A 20,843-nucleotide genomic window follows, 5' to 3' on the forward strand; every position below is an offset into this window, starting at 1 on the left:
CAGTACTTCGAGTCATCCCTGCTCTCAGGGCTATTAATGTCCTCTCCTTCCTGGACGGACTCGTTTAGCAATTGGGATTTCAAGGCAGTAGGGTATATTGCTTCCACTAAGGGAACAAGGGAATGATTTCCTAGGGAAGGTATATGCCTAAGAAACCAATGGGCGGGAGACTGTCTATGGGTGTGCCCATATATTCTTAGAAGGGTGAAGTTGGTCTCTATTTCAGGACTTCACATCCCACTCCTGACACCCATGTGGTGGGCCAGAAAAAGGACTCAGACTCGTGGAATACATTTTCAAAGATGTGTTCATTAACAAATAAGGGTAAGGTTTAAATATCCCTATCGCTATTGGGTGTTCCCTACCTATCAAACTAACTAAGGTGCTAGTCAATCGTCTGAGAATGTCCCAAATAATATGTCCACAGTCCAAAATAAACCCTAAACTGACTAGCACTATTCTAACAACTAAAGACAGGAGACTGACTCCTGGGGTTTTGCTTCTCGCAAATCTCTTCTTCCAGGTTCTTCTAAATAGGTGATTTTTAAATAGTCTTTTGTGACCTCTTTAATCAGCTTGGATAACTCTTTCAAGATCTCACTATACTTTTGTTCCTTCTCAACAATCATTTTTTTTCTACCTTCAACGATGTTTTGATCCGTATTAATGGGTTTGATGTTACTTTGGTTCTGTTCTTTCCCTCTACAAAATGGAGATGTTTTCCCCTTTTCTCAGGGTAGCGATATCCAGCCTCCACAACTCTCCCTCTCGGGATTCCCTTGTTTGCTTCTAAATTCATGGTACTCTTTATATACTCTGTCTTTATACATATATAACTCTCTGCCATTCTCCTGCGATGTGTGCCTTTTATTTTCTCTCAATCTTTTATCTGATTTTCTCCCCAGGCGTTAGTTTCTCTCTTAATTTTTTTTGCATTTGGCTCTCATTGCCATTATTCCAATTTCTCCCTTTCAAGATTATGCTCACTTTGATTTGACTGGGACAAGTATAAGTAGTCCCATAACGATTCTCCTGCTCCCGTTCTCCCCGTTACCTTGGATTCTCTGGGACATCACCACCAGAGCCTCCGTTCACTCAGGGTTAGCCGTTTTCTTTGCTTCCTTCGCTTTGTACGCTACTCCGGTGTCCTGCGTTCCATATTCTACTTCTGGACATATTAGATAGTCTGCGGGTACCCGGATCGGATCCGGCTTTGACCGCTTAGTGGTTTTTGCATTGTTTTGTGCAGAGCCCGTCCACCACAAAGTCTTTGTGGTCACACCACCACCCTCAACTTCTCCCTCTTTCCTTCTCCAAGGATGCTGTGCGTTCATCGCTCTGCCTTCGGCACCCGAGCCGTTTCCAAACTTGTGGGCTCCGCCGGATGCAGAGTCTCCTTCCCTCCCAGGTTTTACGTCGCCAAGGGCCTTCTCCGGCTGATGCTTGTCTCTCTTTCTCTCCCCTCTTGTTGCAGCGTCTCTCTCTTCCTCCAAGGACGCTGTGCACCCAGCGCTCTGACACCTGAGCAGTTTCCAAACTCACAGGTCCTGCCGGTTTTAAAGTCTCCTCCCCTCTCAGGCGTTACATTGCCAGGGGCTTCACTGGCTGACACTTGTTTGTCTCTCTCTCCTCTTGTTGCAGCATCTCTCTTCATTCAAGCCTCCTCATCCCAGATAAATGAAGGTTTCCATTTAAAGTGACAGGCTCTGTTTCTTGTTGACAATAACATATGGTTGTTGTTACCTCATACCAGTCTCCGTATGCATATTTCTTTGTGAGTCTGATATTCCTAAGTAGGCCATTTTGAGGTGTCCTTTAGGGAATTCCTAACAAAAACTGTAGTCCTGGTCCCCACAGGGGGAGTATGTTCTGGTGATGTCCCAATGGCTTGCACCCCCAGGGAGGGTGTTGCTAAGAAGTCTCACCTCCCTAGCTTTACAGAAGGAGGGGGGCTCCCCCCAAGGGAGAAGGCACAAATTCCCTCGATTGGTCATATAGGCTATAATTCTCAATCCACAACCCCTCCTCACCCTTGCTTCCCATCTCACCTCATAACCTTGACTATTGAAATGAATATGCAAGAGAATAGACTCAAGAATTCTTATTGCTCAAGAGGAATCCGATTATCAAGGTTAGATGGATTATTAGGTGAGATAGGAAGCAAGGGTGAGGAGGGGTTATGGATTGAGAATTATAATGTAATAATAGAATGGATAATATGACCTAAGGATGTAATCCTTAACAAACCTTTGATCTGTATACAGAGAAAGCATAGCTTTGACATGAATGTTATGGTAAAAAAGAGAGCTTTGCAAAGAGACATTAGGAAAGTTGTGTGACAATGTGTATATAGATTCGATAATAATTTAACAGGTACGTAAAATGGAGCAACAATATAAAAACTGGATGCAGCACTATAAGGTCAATATGAATTTAGCTGATGGGGTTAAAATGCTGAAAGTATTAATGTCCAACAATGCCAAATCCTTCTGGGATTGCATTACTACAATGGAGAGCTCTCATTGATATATACAAGTGAATCCTATTTCAGAATCTATGTCGGCCGATTTTTATAGGGTTAAATATGAAAGGATGGAAGTTATAAAATCTGCCTTTCTACGAGAGGAATTGTTGCATTGGGAGGGGACCGTTCGTATTGATGATATTGAAATGAAAATCTGTAAAAGCAAAAATTCGAGTGCTATGGGACTATATGGGCTCTTGAATTACATGCTGAAGGGTAATCCAAGATTATGAAAATATTATTTGTTATGTTTGCTCATATAAAGGTTGAAAACAGGTTACCCAAATCTTGGTATACTAGTATATAGTGTCGATATTTAAGAAAAGAGGCCATACTAGACTGGAAAATCACAGGCCCATAGCTTTACTTGAATCAACTAGTAAGATCTTTGCATCCCTCCTCTTGGAAGATTTAGAAGAATGGATGTCTAAGGTTGGCATCATTTTGAAATTTCAAACTAGTTTTAGAAAGGGTGTAGGTACTTTCCTGAACATCCGAATTGGAAGACTCTTAAGGGACAAGGTGTGTGGTCTGACCAGTCCTCTGGTAAATGCAGCTTTTGTAGATTTGCATTTGATAGTCTATGGTGTGAATCATGAAAAATTATGGAACAAGCTTTGGAAGTGGGGGGGGATCTCACAGAGTCTACTAATAATAATTATAGAACTTCATTCCAATACTACAATTCAGATCAGAATAAATTAGAAGGGTAGTGTGACAAAGAAATAAACACCTACATCAGTCTTCGTCAAGGGTGTGTATCGGCACCATCTTTTTTATTTTGTATGTTGGGGACTTGCTGGATGCATTAGAAAAATTGAGAGCTTTTACCCAGAATATTGGTTATGAACACATGTGGTTCTTGGCTTTTGCGGATGATATTGTTCTCTTTGATACGTCAACATTAGGGCTCCATCGAGCACCAAAACAAACGATAAGTTATTTGAGTGAAACAGTTTAAGATCTTTGGTCTTGTGGTAACGTTTTAGAAAAGGTAATGAGATTTGCACTCTTTGCCCATATGACGAGTCAGACCTTTTTAGGTCATCTTATTTAACAGATGCATTATCATATGAGGTTTTAATGTTTGTATTTTTGCATGGAATTTTAAGACGATTTCTTAACATTGTGTTTTTATATATTGCTGTGTATTGATTAATTGTTTCTTTTTGTAAAGGTTTATATTAAACCATATACAAATAAATAACAAAAATTCAGAAAAGATATTTTATAAAATACCCAACTCTCAAAATGGTCCCTATATGAAACCCTAAACCGAACATTGGAGAAGGGGTCATCATCGACACTAAAGAAGTTTGTTAGTGAATGTTAGTGAGTGTCATGGTTTTAGAGGAAATAAATTATGATAGTAAGGAATTTTTATTTAATCCTCTTAGAGCTAAATTGAGAGTACGAGAGAATGACTGGTGAAATGTATTGAGGTTCTAAACAAGTACTCTTTGCTTTTTGAATATTCGAAAACAATTAGGAAATATGACAGCATCCTTGAGTACGTAAGATGTTTCCCAGACCCAAGATCGAGAGGAATATTCATGAGATTTACGATGAACCAGTTGGGGACTATGGATGCGTGGGGACCCAGGAGAGGAATCACCAACAGGAAAGAATTAGTCGGTTATGCAGAAATTCAGCTATGACAGAAACTTTGGAAGCATCTAATCATATGTTGTGTGAAAAAATTGGATCTACGTTCAAGATACCCTCATAAATCCGTAGTTGACTATGAACATATAAGATCAGAGGTTTTATGGAATATATTTGCTAAATAGGAACCAGAGGAATATTTTTTTTGCACTGACTTGCATTGTTAAAATGGTCTATGAAATGTTAGGAGAAACACAGTTGTTTATGATGAGGAAAGTAGGATTGGATGTTTAGAGTGTATCATTTAGGTTTTATAATTTTGGAATGAATGGACAAATACATTTTAATAAGAAGAATTATGTATGATTGAAATCTGAGAGTTTAATAAGGTATACAAGTTTTATTTGTGTAAACCGTATATACAATTAAAGAAATCTCGCCCACTTTTTTGTCATTCTCACAACCTCTGCAGGCAGCAGTTCTGCTCATGGGACGGCCATCTGCCTACTCACTAATGACAAAATAATCAATGCCATGCAAAAATAACCAATTAGGTTACATGTAATCTCTACACTACAAAAGTTCCTGTGCCAATGCAACAATGATCTTAGCACCAGGTGAAATGTATATTTTCCAACATACCTCCATTAATAAAGCTTGATCCTCTGGAACAGGGCAATTCTCCACAGCCAATGCAAACTGCTCCAGAGTCACTGAAAGAAAAATCAGAGTGTTAAATGTTTCTCTTTATAAGATGCACACTAAATTCAGTACATGGATTGCTCATTTCCTAAAGGCTCGGCCCGCGCTCCTTAGAACGCTAACAGTGAATAACTAAAAGAAGGGGGAAACAAATTGCATACATTATACTTTACAGACTCATTTTTAAAATGTGTTACAAGACTGAGTAAAGGCAACAAAGAGAGTAGGAAAGAATAACACATTATATGAGAGAAGTTGCCTATAGGAGAGTCATAAGTATTACCTTTGCCTATGCCTGTTTTTATCAGGAAATAAGTGCAATGTGATTTGGGTGGGGAGGGGCAGGTAGTGGGTGGGAATGGCCCTAGGGACAGGGATGGCAATGGGTGGGTAAATATCTAAACAACACCCACAGGCTGTCTGTGTCGCTCCTCAAATTTCATCTCTCTCCAACCTTAACTGCCCATGATAATAGTTTTGGCTTATAGGCAGGGCTTTCAGCACAATCTAATAAACAAAGCAAATAAAGCTTATCCAACACATGAAAAAGCCAAACCTATTGGCTTTGAAAATGTAGTTTATTATAGATTTGCACTCAATGAAAATTCCACTTGCTTCCACTGCATTATGACGGCCAGATTTCAGTGCTCCTTATTTGCTCTGCCCATGCTGCAGAAATCGTCCAGGTCTTTTTTCCATTCTTGTAAATCCCCCTTGTTACGATATGATATGATATGGCATTTATAACACGCCTATACACAAGTGTTTCAAGGCGTGTTTGAATTAGACACTACTGCTTTCTTCCTGTATGTATTGTATGTAAATCATGTTATATTTTTACATAGGATGGCTCACATAGGCTTCATTGCGCAGAAGTTGGTGTTAGAATAAAAAATGTAAAAAAAGTAATTGTTCTTCTCTTGCAATTAAATCATAGGTTCAACAAGTTATTTGCCTGCAGTGTAATGTAAAGTCATCACCGACTATTCCCCTTGATCATTTTGTAAAGGATTGTGAATTATGTCCCTCAACAGAGGCACAGCTCCTTTCTCTCCTTTCACACACTGCCTGTTCCTACTCTCCACTCTATTCTACTCCTGCCCTTCTTCCCCCTTCTACTACTTACTTCCTATCTCCACCCACTCTCCTCATCTGTCTCTCCGATGTTCATGCACTCTCTCTCCTTCCTTCTCCCCTGTTCCCCCTCCTCTTACTTCTCTCTCCTCCCTCCTTTCACCTCCCGCTTCTCCCCTCCCATCCCTCTTTTCGTCTCCTCTCACTCCCGCCACCTCTCACTCCGCCTCTCTTTCCCCTCCCATCTTTCCACCACTCTCTGTCACAGATGGCCTCAAGATCACACCAACGCCCGGAGATGTTTCAAGGGTTATTTTCAATTCACCAATGGGCCTAATGGCCACCCCGCTCTAACCTAGGAAGGAGTAGTCCCACCCTTAGCCAGGTGTCCCTTGATATCGTACTGGTGACGGCCTAAAGGCAAACACCTTATCAACCTAAGATAAAGATAATAGCACAAAGCGGCTGTTCTCCTGAAATGTAATATACAGACTATCATGCAATGTTCACTCTACAGTCTACCAAATTACTAATGACAGTCAAGGACTATCCAAATGTTCCATAACCAAGTGACCATAACTTTATCATTTTTAAGAAATAGTCAACTGCTTCACCCCCACAGGTATCCATTGAACATCTTGTCAAGGAAAATGCCATCAGGTGGCGATAAATCCACAAATATGCACCCTCAGTAAAATCAAACACTTCCCCAAATATACCAGGATTGGAGTTTATAATTGTAAAGGACAACCCTCCTAAAATATTTGGTGAAAGTATTTTAGGGGTCAGGAAAATATATTTGCCTCACTGACACCAATTTTCAGGTGACATATTCACATGGACCCCAACCCCACACACACAAACATTCCTCCTAATTTGCTTGTTTAATATTATACACTGGAAATATAACCAGCAGCTTTAACATACGCAGATGTATACAATAGCCAACCCTCTACCCAAAACACTTTTGTAAAACTTTGTAGAAACAATTTCAATATCACTACACTGTAAGCGCATGTTTTCCATTAATATAATGCAGAAATGTATTCTATATCTGTTGCATAGCAGGACGTAGAGCTCAAAGTTGTAACAAGCAATGGTAACATGCTTTATAATTCACTATAATGTATCGTTACATTCTGCAGCTCAAAGTTGTGATGCACAAGGAAAATAAACCCTGAATAGAAACATTATCATGAGCTGACACACACACAAACCTAAACAATAACATTGTCAAGCGTCCATTAGAACGTAACATTGACTAACTCGCCAACACACACACACAGATGCACTAGCTTCTACAAAATACCTGACACTACAACAGCAACTACAACATGATTAACTTGTTCTCCGTTACTGGGCAGCTGATTGACATCAGGCCTTCCTAAAAAACTGCTACAAGAGCTTTGCCATAGAGCTAAAGCTCTCTCTACCCAAATCCAAAAAGCAGGGCGATGAGACATGAGATTACACCTGGTGTGCTCACATGATGCCACAATATTTCACAGAACAGCACAAAGCAAATTAAGCACTACTCCTTTAATGTAGTCTATTGGAATTAATTTTAATCAAGAATGGAAAAAAGAACCAAAGAATGATTTTAAGCCACTGGTGATTATGTCAACAAGCATCATCAGTAACGGTTAGGATAAACCCTGTTGTTAAAATGCCAGCCCCATGCAAAGTGGCTCTGTGATGCTGGAAATGCATCAGAGGGAAAAGGCCTCTGTATCGTTGTCTTTTACTGCTTTGTATCGTGTGTGTGTGTTCTGTCATGTTTTCCGCGCAGGAGTTCATGTGGGACTCCTGGCGGTGCAGCGCTCTCTCTCTTTTGGTTTGGTGAACAGACCGTGGGATACCCTTATGGTGCCTTATGTACAACCCTGTGCCCCTAGTGTATGTTTTTGGGCACCTGTGTGTGACCCACAGAGCAGGGTACGGGCTGGTGGCAGCTCTGTGCTGAAATGACTGGTGCCCTGAGCGTCCTCCATTTTGGGATGCCCAGGCCCTGTCATTGGAATCGGTAAATTCCTGATGGAGACAAAATGGCCCCCATAGCCTCTTGCCTTCCATCACCTGTTACCTTGATCTTCCCAAAGTCCCGGGAAGCCCTGCCTCTGTCCCTTCCCCCTGACTGGCTGTTGGGTGGAAATTCCGTATATGGTAGTGTGGGAAGTGCCGACCAGACTGGCTGGAGCCTTCTCAACGACCGTATGTTGTGGGTACGCCTGTGGGTGGGACCTGGGTGAATGGAGTGTGTGACGAATATACATCCTTTGTTGTGGCTGTCTAGTATCTGGTGGTTGACACAATGGTTGAGATAGCCCTGCCCGAAACCGGTATGAATGCAGCTTGGAATGTTGAATGGCTCGGTACTTGTCCCAATACACATAACTTGTTGTGAGTGTCTGGAGAGAAGTGAATGGCCTGAATGCCCCGTGTGCCTGATTGACTGCCTGCCTGCATGAATGACCGTGGTCGTGATTGGATGCTTGAGTGTGACCCAGCGGAATGAATGGGAGATCAACAGTATATCTGGGGACCTCTCACTGCTAGGAATCGTGTTCAGAAGCTGAAGTCCACCACGACGAGTAACTGGAGTAACTGAAGCTTGATCCTGAAGCCCTGCTGGACGAGAAGAATTGCTGTTGCTCCACTTTGCAATCTGAAAGCTGCTGTGCTTCAAGAACTGACCCAGAGAGGACCTGCTAAGGCACCCTCTTCCCGAGCTACGAGGGACCATCATGCACAGCAGATCTTTGCCTAAGCTCCCTGGTAGACAGAACCTTCGACAGGCTGCCGACGGGGACTGCATCGGAACTGACCGCCGACGCGCCAAGGAGCATCCACCGGTGGGTTTCCCGCCACCCAAAGACCACAGAGACGCTGACAACTCAACGCCCTCGCTGGCCCACAGTTCTTCACCTCTTTGCGGTCCAGAACTATCAACAGCGAGGTGCCCCGCACGCCTCTTCCTGGTAGGACGTTTACGCTTCCCCGTCAACAAGCACTGCTAGGAACGACGCGGCCACCTCACCATCGTACCTCGACCTGTTCTCCGTCGGACGTTCGACGACCCGTGACTCCTGCCTGAAAAGGAGGACACTCAAGAAGGGTTGTTGATTTCCCCGACTAGGAACACTACAACGCCAAGGTAATTTGGGGTTGCAGAACTATTGGAAAGTCTAGTGTGAACAATATATGGACTGGGCTTGTATCTTTTTTCTACAGGTTGCCAAGGTGGGGGGATCTCCACACAGGACTTTGTCTAGGTAACGGGGCCAGTATTCTGCCTATTGCTCAACCATCTTGCTTTCCTTCCTCTCTCTACTGACGGTTTCCCCTTTATTTTGATCGGTGTGTCCTTCTGACCGTATGCACTCTAATGAGATCTAATAACGTTAGTGGTACCACTTTAGAATTGTACATATTTGCCATTGTTGATTTTCGGAGTACAAAGTGAGTTATCATGATCGTGTATATGACCTTGAATATTAATTATATGAAGACTGTGTTGTAACCAATACAGTGTGTGGACATTTCTTTGTGGGTGCTTGGGGACTACACTGTACTTAAGAACCAGTTCGCATCAACTCCTGAGAAGCTAGGCCTTGATTGCTCGTCCATTGCTACCGTAATAGAGAATCTTGGCAGGGGTCTCTGTGCCTCCCCTCTATCATATAGAGAGCGGAAGTGCAGACCCCCCCTCCGGTCTTTACAGCTGGTGGCAGCAGTGGGATGCTTATGGTTTTAAGACTCAGTGTATAACCGTGCCACTTACAAAGGATATCTGCACTTTATTAACTTGAGGTTTAGTCGTATACTAGATAACTACATTACAAGCAATGGAATCTATAGCGAATGGTAAATTGACTCGGATGAGCTTAGAGGCTCTCCAGAGTGCTTGTGAAGCCAGGGAATGAGACTTTGTGGATAAGTCTAGGGCTGAGCTGATAGCTGCCCTGGTGGACTACCAGATCGATTGTAAAACTCTTGAGGGGGAGGATGCAACCAATGAGGTCTCTACCCCAGGGGTTGTCGCCAAAACTGATTCTGGGAATGCCACCATTCCTGCTGCCTCTGTTCCGAACCCCAGCAGTTCCTTGGAACTTGAGTTATTAAGGATGAAATTTGAATATCGCAAGTTGGAAATTGATGCTGAGCTTAAGAAAGAGGAGTTGGCACAGCAAGTGGAACTCAAAAATAGGGATCTTGAACTCAAAGACAAGGACAATGAATATCAGCGAATCCAGCTAGAGAAAACCCGAGTGGAGACTTCAGCGAAACCAGTTGTGTGTGTCAGGCCCCCAGCAACCATGTTCATGAAAGATTTGATTGGTGTGTATGCAGAGAGTTCTGACATCCTCCAATGGATTGAAGCGTTTGAAATGGCTTGTGCAATTCACGATGTTGATAAAAGAGATTGGGCTAAGTGTTTGTTAAGCAGAGTGCCTCAAACTGGATATGACTGTATTCTGAAACTGAGTGTGGAAGAAAGGGGTCAGTATGAGTGCATTAAGTCTGCCTTAATCGCCAAGTTTGGCAAAACGCCTACCCAATATCTTAAACGGTTCAGGGATTTTAAGAAACGAGAGAATGTGTCTTGGATTGACTGGGTGAGTGGGGAGCACCTGAACATGATGGGGTGGATTGATGGTTACAAAGTGAAAACGTTTGTTGAATTGTCTCACCTCTTGTTTTTTGAGCATTTTTCGGAAGCCTGTTCACCAGAGCTGCGTCAGTATGTTGCAGACCAGACCATTTTGGACCCCTTTAAGCTGGCTAGGTTGGCTGACAAGTGGGTCTCCCACCAGGTGTCCCCTAAGGAATCCAGTGGGAAGGACAAGGACAAAGAAAAGGGGGCCTCTCAGAAAGCTTAGGAGTCCCAAAAGCAGTCACAGTCGGGTAAAAACGTTCCTCTCCGAAGACCCAAAAACCTATTGGGGATAAGTCTGTTGTGGGTGGGAGTAAGAGTAGTGGTCCGCCTGCTGCAAAGCAGGGTACCAGTGGTTCCAGTACCATATACCACACTCCTGGCACTTGTTGGGATTGTGGGGCTCTGGATCACCGAAGGAATGACCCCAAGTGTAAGGGCAAGGCACTTGGAGTCCAGGCTGCCAGCCTGACCTACCCCTACTCCGTACCTGAGGTGGAGCCCACTGTCCCCCCCTCCTCTACTGGGATCACCTTAGGTGCTCCCATAGAGATTTCCTTAGTGTCCCTTGGGGCCTGGGACCAGTACGCAGAAGTACTGACAACTATCCCGCAAAACACTTGTAGGTTTTTGAGAAGTGTCCTCTTGAATGGCCAGCCTTCTACTGGTTTGAGAGACACTGGGGCGAGCATGAAAGTGGTGGACAGGACCCTGCTCAAGCCAGAGGACTATGTAGGTGCTCCTCTGAGAACCACTAGTTTAGCTGGTGGGCCTCCCAAATTATCGCCTGTAGCCTTAGTCAACATTCCGATTGGAGACAAGACAGCAAAGCTTCCGGTCCTGGTGCAGGACAACTTACCTGCAAACATTTAGTTGGGAAACAATTTGGTCGAGTTGGGGATGATCTCGGATGGTCTACCCATGGCTGCTGTGGCGGTCACCCGATCGCAGGTCACACAGGGTCCGGCTGCGAGCTCGGTATCCTTGCTGACAGGGAAACCCAAGGCACGAAAAAAACAGCGGAGTAAGAAGGCCGCCTCTGTGGTGGGAGTCCCTGCTCTTCCCGCTGTTTCGACAGCACCCATTGGGATCCATACTCTGGACGGGCTGGGTCCAGTGGTAAATCCCGTCTCAACTCCTGTGGGAGAAGAGCCAGAAGACTTTCCTGTGGGAGAGGCTCTTAACCCGGAGGATCATCCCGACTTTCAATTCTTGTTAGCTGAAGGGGGACCCTCCTGGGCGGACTTCTGCAAGGGACAGAGAGAGTGCCACTCTCTCGAGGGTCTGAGGACGCAGGCCCTGTCCCAGGCACAAGGAGAAGTGCCTAGAACATTTCAGATTTATTGGGATGTTGAGCTCCTTGTTAGTGAGCCCACTAAGCCTGAACCTGGTGCCCTCAAGAGGTTGGTGGTACCCCAGGTTTACAGGCTCTTCCTGCTGCAGTTGGCGCATGAGGTGCCCTTGGCTGGTCATCTTGGTACCAAGAAGACTAAGCAGAGGCTCTCTGCCCATTTCTACTGGCCACGGATGGGAGTAGAAGTGGAGTCCCACTGCAGGACCTGCCCAACTTGTCAGTTGTCTGGCAATACTGGAGGCAGAGTCATCGCCCCACTGCAACCATTGCCAGTGGTTGGCACACCGTTTGAGAGGGTGGGCATCGACATCATCGGTCCCCTTGACCCTCCCACGTCGGGTGGACATCGGTTCATCCTAGTCTTGGTAGATCATGCCACCAGGTACCCTGAGGCTATACCCCTTCAGACGGTTACGGCCACGGTGGTTGCCAGGGCTCTCCTGGGCATTTTTACCGGTGTTGGATTCCCTAAGGAGGTTGTCTCTGATAGAGGATCCAACTTCCTGTCAAGTTACATGAAAACCATATGGAAAGAATGCGGAGTAACTTACAAATTCTCCACCTCTTACCACCTGCAGACCAGCGGTTTGGTTGAGAGATTTAACAAAACTCTCAAGCGCATGCTAGGCGCTTTGGAAAAGCCCCTCAGTAAGAAGTGGGATCTTCTCCTGCATGCCTGCTGTTTGCTTACAGAGAGGTACCTCAAGAGGGTGTTGGTATCAGCCCCTTAGAGTTACTCTTCAGACATCCTGTGAGGGGGTCCCTTGCCTTGATCCGAGAAGGTTGGGAGGCCACCCCTCCAGGTCCCGTCAAGCAAGTGGGGGACTATGTGTTAGGCCTCAGACGGAGGATGACAGATGATGGGTCAAGCAACAGCGAATCTTAAGGCCGGCCAGGAATTGAATTAGTACTGGCACGACCTTAAAGCATCGCAAGTGGATTGGACTCCGGGACAGGAGGTCCTCGTGATGGAGCCTACCAAGCCTCGGGCTTTGGCAGATAAATGGACTGGACCCTTCAGGATCATCTCCAAGATGGGCGAAGTCAATTATCTGGTTGACATGGGAGCCTCTGGGGTAGCCCCTGAGGTATTCCATGTTAACAGGCTCAAGCCTTTCCACAGGCGGGCCGAATGTCTCATGTCTCTTGCTAGCTTCAGGGCAAGAAGAGGAGAGTGAGCCCCTTCCTGATTTGCTACACAGCAACCCTCAGGATGGCTCAGTGGAGGGAGTACATCTCTCTCCCGATCTGACGACAGAGCAGCAGAAGGCCTGCAGGACTTTGCTCCGGCAGTACGCCTCTCTGTTCTCGCCTTACACCCTGGTGTAGGCACGAGATTGACACTGGTGACAGTGTGCCTGTCAAAAGCAGGTGCTACCGTATGTCAGATACCTTCAAGAACCACATCCAGGCTGAGGTCGCCAAGATGTTGGATCTGGGTGTTATTGAACCCTCAACCAGTCCCTGGTCCAGTCCCGTGGTCCTTGTCCCCAAGGCACGTTCCCAGGCAGGTACCAAAGATTGGAGGTTCTGTGTGGACGACCGAGGAGTCAATGCTGTCACCAAAACTGATGCGCACCCACTGCCCCGGGCTGAGGAGCTTGTGGACACGATAGGTGCTGCCAAATTTGTGAGCACCTTCGACCTTACCTCAGGCTATTGGCAAATAGCTCTGACGGACCATGCCAAGGAAAAGACGGCATTCTCGACACCAGAGGGACTCTACCAGTTTAGAGTCATGCCTTTCGGGTCGAAGAACACCCCTGCCACTTTCCAGAGATTAGTCAACCATGCCCTCAGTGGGCTGGAATCCTTTTGTGTGGCTTACTTAGACGACATTGCCGTCTACAGTTCCACCTGGGAAGAGCATTCGACTCATCTGGATAAAGTGTTGCAGGCGTTAAAAAGGGCTAACCTCACTATCAAGGTCACCAAGTGCCAGATAGCTCAGGGGAAAGTCACGCATCTTGGTCATGAGGTAGGAGGGGTTCAAATCTAACCCCTCCCCAGTAAAGTACAGGACGTACAGGATTGGGAGACTCCGACTACTCAAACCCCGGTGAGAGCCTTTTTGGGCCTCACTGGGTATTATCGCAATTTCATAGCAGACTATGGAACCATAGCTGCACCCCTGACAGCCCTGACTTCACCCAAGCAACCGAGAACGTTAACTGGACAGAAGACTGTCAGAGGGCCTTCGATGGCTTGAAAGGAAGTCTGTGTAAGGCACCCGTGTTGTGTGTGCCTGATTACAGCAAACCCTTTATCGTTCAAACTGACGCCTGTGACACCGGAATTGGAGCGGTCTTGTCCCAGTTAGATGACAAAGGAAGAGAACATCCAATCATCTTCATCAGTAGAAAACTTAAGGGTAGGGAATTTAGGAGGGCTACTGTTGAAAAGGAGTGATTTAGTATAGTTTGGAGCCTTAGGCGTTTTAGGCCCTACTTTACCGGGTCTACCTTCAAGGTCCAAACCGATCATAAGCCCCTTAAGTGGCTTATGCAGATGAGGGTGAAAACCCGAAACTGCTCAGGTGGTCCATTAGTCTGCAAGGGCTAGACTTCACCGTTAAGCACAGACCAGGGAAGAGTCACGATAATGCAGATGGCCTTTCCAGAAGGTATGTTGACCGACTGGGTGAGGGTGCCTATCCCGTGGGAGATTAGGCACCCTAACCTCAGTCTGGGGGGGGGGGGCGACTGTGATGCTGGAAATGCATCGGAGGGACAGGGCCTCCGTATCCTTGTCCTTTACTGCTTTGTATCATGTGTTCTGTTGCATTTTCCACGCAGGAGTTCATGTGGGACTCCTGGCGGTGCAGCTCGCTTTATTTTGGTTTGGTAACATATCCATGGGATAGCCTTATGGCACCCATGGGTAGGGGTACAACCATGTGCCCCTAGTGTATGTTTTTGGGCACCTGTGTGTGTTGTGACCCAGAGACAAGGGTACGGGCTAGTGGCAGCTCCGTGCTGAAATGACTGGTGCCCTGAGTGTCCTACATTTTGGGATGCCCAGGCCCTGCCATTGGAATCGGTAGATTCCTGATGGAGACAAAATGGCCCTCATGGCCTCTTGCCTTCCATCACCTTTTACCTTGATCTTCCCGAAGTCCCGGAAACCCCTGCCTCTGTCCCTTCCCCCTGACTGGCTGTTGGGAGGAAGTTCTGTATATGGTAGTGTGGGGAAGTGCCGACCAGACTGGCTGGAACCTTCTCAACGACCGTATGTTGTGGGACCTGGGTGAATGGAGTGTGTGACTAATATACATTGTATGTTGTGGCTGTCTAGTATCTGGTGGTTGACACAATGGTTGAGACAGCCCTGCCCGAAACCGGTATAAATGCAGCTTGGAGTGTTGAATGGCTCGTTACTTGTCCGAATACACATAACTTGTTGTGAGTGTCTGGAGAGAAGTGAATGGCCTGAATGCCCCGTGTGCCTGATTGGCTGCCTACCTGCATGAATGACCGTGGTCGTAATTGGATGCTTGAGTGTGACCCAGCGGAATGAATGGGGGATCAACAGAATATCCGGGGATCTCTCACTGCTAGGAATCGTGTTCAAAAGCTGAAGTCCACCACGACGAGTAACTGGAGTAACTGAAGCTTGATCCTGAAGCCCTGCTGGACGAGAAGAATTGCTGTTGCTCTCCTTTGCAATCTGAAAGCTGCTGTGCTTCAATAACTGACCCAGAGAGGACCTGCTAAGGCACCCTCCTCCCGAGCTACAAGGGACCATCGTGCACAGCGGATCTTTGCCTTAGCTCCCTGGTAGACAGACCCTTCGACAGGCTGCAGACCCGATACAGGTATTGCTGCGGAACTCCAAAGAGAAGCACCCGGACTGTTGTCCGCCACTGTCGACGACCGCCGTCGCCGACTGGAGCCGCCGTGCTCCCGTTGCATGAGAACTTCATTGATCCAAGGACGCTCTTGTCCGCATCGTTGCCGCTGTATCCTGCCGGAGAAGGCCTGACCGTCGACGCGCCGAGGAGCATCCACCGGTTGGTTTCCCGCCACCCAAAGACCACAGAGACGCTGACGACTCGACGCCCTTGCTGGGCCACAGTTCTTCACCTCTTTGCGGTCCAGAGCTATCGACACCGAGGTGCCCCGCACGCCTCTTCCTGGCAGGACGTTTACGCTTCCCCGTCAACGAGCACCACTAGGAACGATGCGGCCACCTCACCGTCGTAGCTCGACCTGTTCTCCGTCGGACATTCGACGACCTGTGACTCCTGCCTGAAATGGAGTACACTCAAGAAGGGTGGTCGATTTCCCTGACAAGGAACGCTACAACGCCAAGGTACTTTGGGGTTGCAGAACTATTGGAAAGTCTAGTGTGAACAATATCTGGACTGGGCTTGTATCTTTCTTCTACAGGTTGCGCAGGTGGGGGGATCTCCACACAGAACTGTGTCTAGGAAACGGGACAAGTATTCTGCCTATTGCTCAACCATCTTGCTTTCCTTCCTCTCTCTACTGCTGGTTTCCCCTTTATTTTGATCGGTGTGTCCATTGCTACCGTAATAGAGAATCTTGGCAGGGGTCTCTGTGCCTCCCCTCTACCATATAGAGAGCGGAAGTGCAGACCCCCCCTCTGGGTCTTTACAGGCTGGTCTGCTGGCAAGTGCTATAAGTAAAGTCCAGTTCCCTCCATGTCTCCTCACTCCAGGTAAACTTTCATCCCACTCTGCCCAGAAAAGATAAGCAATGCAGAGTATGCAGTAGGAAAAAAGGATCACAGGCAACCAAGCTAGGCTGTTGTCAGTGGTCACGCCTCAGTGATTAACTGATGATTCAACACTCAAAAAGTACATTGCAAAATGGTTTATTTTACAGAGTCAATGTGGCAAGAGTTAATGGTTGACTGAAACAAAGGACGTGGGATAGTAAAAGAAACAAAAAATGTGTGATTCCCACTTTTTTAAGGACCATAGTCCATCATGAAATGGTTACTTGCTCCTTTTAGGGTTTAAGTTCCCCGGCACTTCTTTCTTGTCTCGGCTGAGTGGTTATTGCTGTGTTGCTTCTGTCAGGATGTTGTTCTACATGTGGCCAATTCCACCAGCTAGGGATGAAGGGAACTTGGGGTGTACACTAGAGTTCCAAGCTGGTAGACAGATGTGCCAGACATCACTAGGACTGGAGATGGCAAGGCACAGGCCCTGTGGTGCTGTTGGCAGACCCCTACACAGTCTCCACAAACACTGGGTGGCAGACGCCCTACCTGCTGGGTGCCTCTCAGCTTTGACACTCCATTCTTATCCTGGACTGCTTGGCTGTCACCCCCTCCCCACCAGAGTCCCTTCCTCTTCTATTAATTCGGCAACCTGTAATGATCGGGCCCTCTTGGCTGTCAGCCTTTCCTGGCACCTTCTTACACTTCCTCTGTCTTGACTGCCCTCCTCCCTTACAGATGTTTCCTCTCTTCTTTGTTCTCTCTTTCGTCTTACCTCTCCTCCGCCTTCATGATCTTCACAAGCATTATTATCTTAGTTCTCTTTCCCTCCTCCCCTTTCTTTGCCAGTAACATTTCTCCAACTTCCTCTGTTATTATTAGAGCCCTTTTCCTCTCTCCTACTCTGTGTGCTTTTTCCCTGTCGCCTTCATTTTTACAACTAGTCTTTCCTCCTACTCATTTCTTTGTGCCAAGCTTTCCAGATCGTTCACACATTCTCCTTGTAATCTATTTTCTTTTCTTCTTCCTCCTGTGTCTCCACCTCCATTACCCCTCCTGGGCAATGTTTCACCTCTCTCTGCTCGCTTGCCTCCTTGCTGCTTTAAATTAATGTACAAATGGCCTACGATGCCAGGAATCTTTATAGCTTTTCAGTCCAGCACTCTGGGACTGCCTCCACAGGACAGCGCTCAGCTGTGTTTCTGCAATGTATGAGTGAGGGAATAGTTTTTTCAGATTTAAATTTGTCTGCACAGATGTCTGTTTTTTTGGCCTATGATTGTATGTGGGGCTCCAGACCGAGCCCTCATAAAGGCCCTTATAAGGCCATTTGCCATGTTGTTTGATAGATTATCTGTGAAGATGCCTGTTACAAGGTCAGTACCCAGTCCTTGTCAAGAGGGTATGGAAACCCTTCTCAGCCTGGGGTAGGAGGCCTACCAGGGAGGAATACTGAGCCAGTCCTACCCCGAAGGGGGAAGGTGACAGTTGGGAGGGCCTGTATTCATGTCCCCACCCCATGTGCCAGTTTGATCCTGGGCAGAACCCATTTGCCTCACCCCATACCTATAAACCCAAGTGCTGGCCAACGTTGTTCTTCTTTCTGCAGAACAGCCAAAGACATGAAAGAAGAGGACATGAGAGGGGGACAATCATCAGCACCCTGCGCTACTGAATTCATACATACTGCTAGTGAAGGAAGCACTGTGGGAGAGACCCAGAGGCCCTTCACGCCAACTCACTCATATGCATTCAGCAGGAAACCCTCAAAGAGGACCACACAAGGGACCAGAGTCAGAGCTCCTGCATGGCAGCTCGCAAAGCCCCCCCCACCGCATACCTATTCTGGCTGAGTGGTTATTGCTGTGGCCCATCTAGTAGGCAGACCCCCTAGACCACCATTGTTGGTATGTAGAAGAGGGCAGGCACTAAGGGGCTATTTGACTTTTTTTTAGTACAAAACAGCTCTCAGGTGGGAAGGACAGGGCCATATTGGCCCGACAAAGAAGACCAACCAGAGGACAGTGAGGGGGTTAAAAGCAACTCCAGGAAGCAGGAAGTTGTTGGTTGTTTGATGAGGTCAGAGGAAGTGGAAGACCAATAACACCAGGAGGAAGAATGATGATATAATATTATAGGATATGATTTGGTATTTATAACGTGCCTGTACACAAGTGTTTCTAGGAGCCGGTGGTGGAATGGAAGCGATTTCTGGAGTATGTGAGGCATTGGTTAGTGGGTGCAAGTGGTACTGCTTTGCGAGTGTGCATAAAAGAGTGGCAAGTGCGTTTATAAGAGGAAGTGTAGGGAGTTATTGGAAAGTGATTGTGTGTGTGAAAGTATGTTTGAGTAGAAGGAGGGGTGAAGGAGTAGTGGTGTAGAGGAGGTAGTAGTGTGGAGAAGGGAGCAGGAGTATGGAGGAGGGAGCGGTAGTATGGAGGAGGAAGTAGTACTGTGGAGGAGGAAGCAGTGGTGTAGAGGAGAGAATAGTGGCATCAGGAAGAAAGTAGTAACTTCAAGGTGTGGGGGTGAGGCCTACAGGGATTGAGAGACACTGAAGGGGCAGAAGAAGTAAGAAGTAATGCATCAGCAGAGGAGGTGAAGGGAGGAGGGTTGTAGAGAGTAGTTCGGAGTGGGAAGTAGGAGAGAGAGAAGTACATAGTGACAGGTAAGACACTGAGTCTGGCAGACTGTCTGAACGGCACAATCCAATACTCCTCTTTAGTTCACTAATCACTGTTAGTGTAGGGGCAACCAATGTACACACCATGCACTCCTATTTTTTCACCGTGTTATTTAGGGTGAGTATTAAATGTGTTTTTAACCAATGTTAGCTGAATGAACTTCAGGTGCAGGGGAGATATCAACCCTGGCATATGGGTTGTAAACCACACAAAACAGTACAAGTTCCCAGTTAGGGTCTTAAAACAATGATTACTTCTCCAAGTAACTACCTGAAGAACTTGGCACTTACCCTTTATCACTTTTTGAAACTAAGGATTATTATCTTTTCCTTATATTTAATGACCTTACTTTTTCAGTAAGAAAGATCGGGACAGTGTGCTAGCACTTTCATCCACAACATAGTCAGTCAGTTGGGATTTTACATTCCGCAGTGGGTAAGAATTCTTTGGGCTACCCCTTTGGAATTTTGTTTTTTATAGCGGAACCTGAAATTAAAGTGAATCTGCTGTGTTTTCATAGGGACACAAACACCGAGTATCCAAGCAAGAAAGAACAACTCAGAGGTCAAAGACCCCCTGATTAACAGCTTCCATTTGAAGCCTTCAGAATTTGCTGGCCCACTGTGGGTAAGAGGAATCTTTTGCCATGTACTAAACTCCATATTTTAACAGACATACTGAGTCCCACATACTCACCTTACGTAACTTTCCTCTATAGGCAGAAACTTTTTCGTGATGTAGCATCTGAAAGAGTTGAACAATTACTCATCCATGAGAGGGACCCAGGTCTTTTCATCACCCATCGACCATAGTAGGAGGATAAAAAAGACTACCAAGGTCAGTAGCGCTAATATAACAAACTATGCAGCCAAAAATTCAATCCATTACCCCAATACTTAGTCCCACAAACTCTTTCCTGTAGGTGGAATTTGCTATGGAGCAGCATCTGAAAGAATTGAAATACTAACCTTTCCAATTCGAATCTACAGTATGATGAATATATAAAAGAAACCAAGGTCAGTATTCTCAGTGGAATATTCCCTAGGGGAACCCTGACTTAATTATGTAAAGGTATAGGTTACCCAGCTTTGAACAAACTAATAAATCTCTGATGAGCCAATGTGACACAGAATTGTCTAGTTAAGAGCTATGGTCAATTTATACTAGCAATGTGTAACAGACAGTGCAATAGATTAGACAAGCTATTGAGACATTAGCAATAATGGGAAAAATACATATAAATTGATGAATTGACGGATGATCTTGTTAATGTTTAATACAAGTTAATTGAGTTGTACAGAGATTTTGATATAAGACACACTGATTTCAGTATCAATAATTGTATGTTTTGAAATAATTTCTAGATATAATTTGAATGTATAACTTGCCCCTGAAGAAGAGAACTATCTCGAAACGCGTTGAGCTACATGAATATAAAAGGTTTACGTTAAAGATACGATGAATTGTGATGCTGATTTACTATAACATACTTTTGAAAGAAATGTATATTATGTGCTACATAATACCAAGGAATAGACTTGACTGTTTGGCTCATATATT

General features: G+C 45.8%; 1 protein-coding gene across 2 annotated transcripts in view; it reads right to left on the reverse strand.

The window, feature by feature from the left end:
• The window catches only part of ACOXL (acyl-CoA oxidase like), a 1,650,624-nt gene that overhangs the window by 200,030 nt on the left and 1,429,751 nt on the right, over window positions 1-20,843 (reverse strand). For both annotated transcript variants that reach the window (XM_069606843.1, XM_069606844.1), the window contains one exon: window positions 4,772-4,842. In XM_069606843.1, the coding sequence (XP_069462944.1) occupies window positions 4,772-4,842 (71 nt within the window). The remainder of the gene's footprint in view (window positions 1-4,771; window positions 4,843-20,843) is intronic.

Source organism: Ambystoma mexicanum, chromosome 4p (assembly GCF_040938575.1).
Source record: "Ambystoma mexicanum isolate Mex_15411 chromosome 4p, UKY_AmexF1_1, whole genome shotgun sequence".
In the NCBI taxonomy this organism is placed as follows: domain Eukaryota; kingdom Metazoa; phylum Chordata; class Amphibia; order Caudata; family Ambystomatidae; genus Ambystoma; species Ambystoma mexicanum.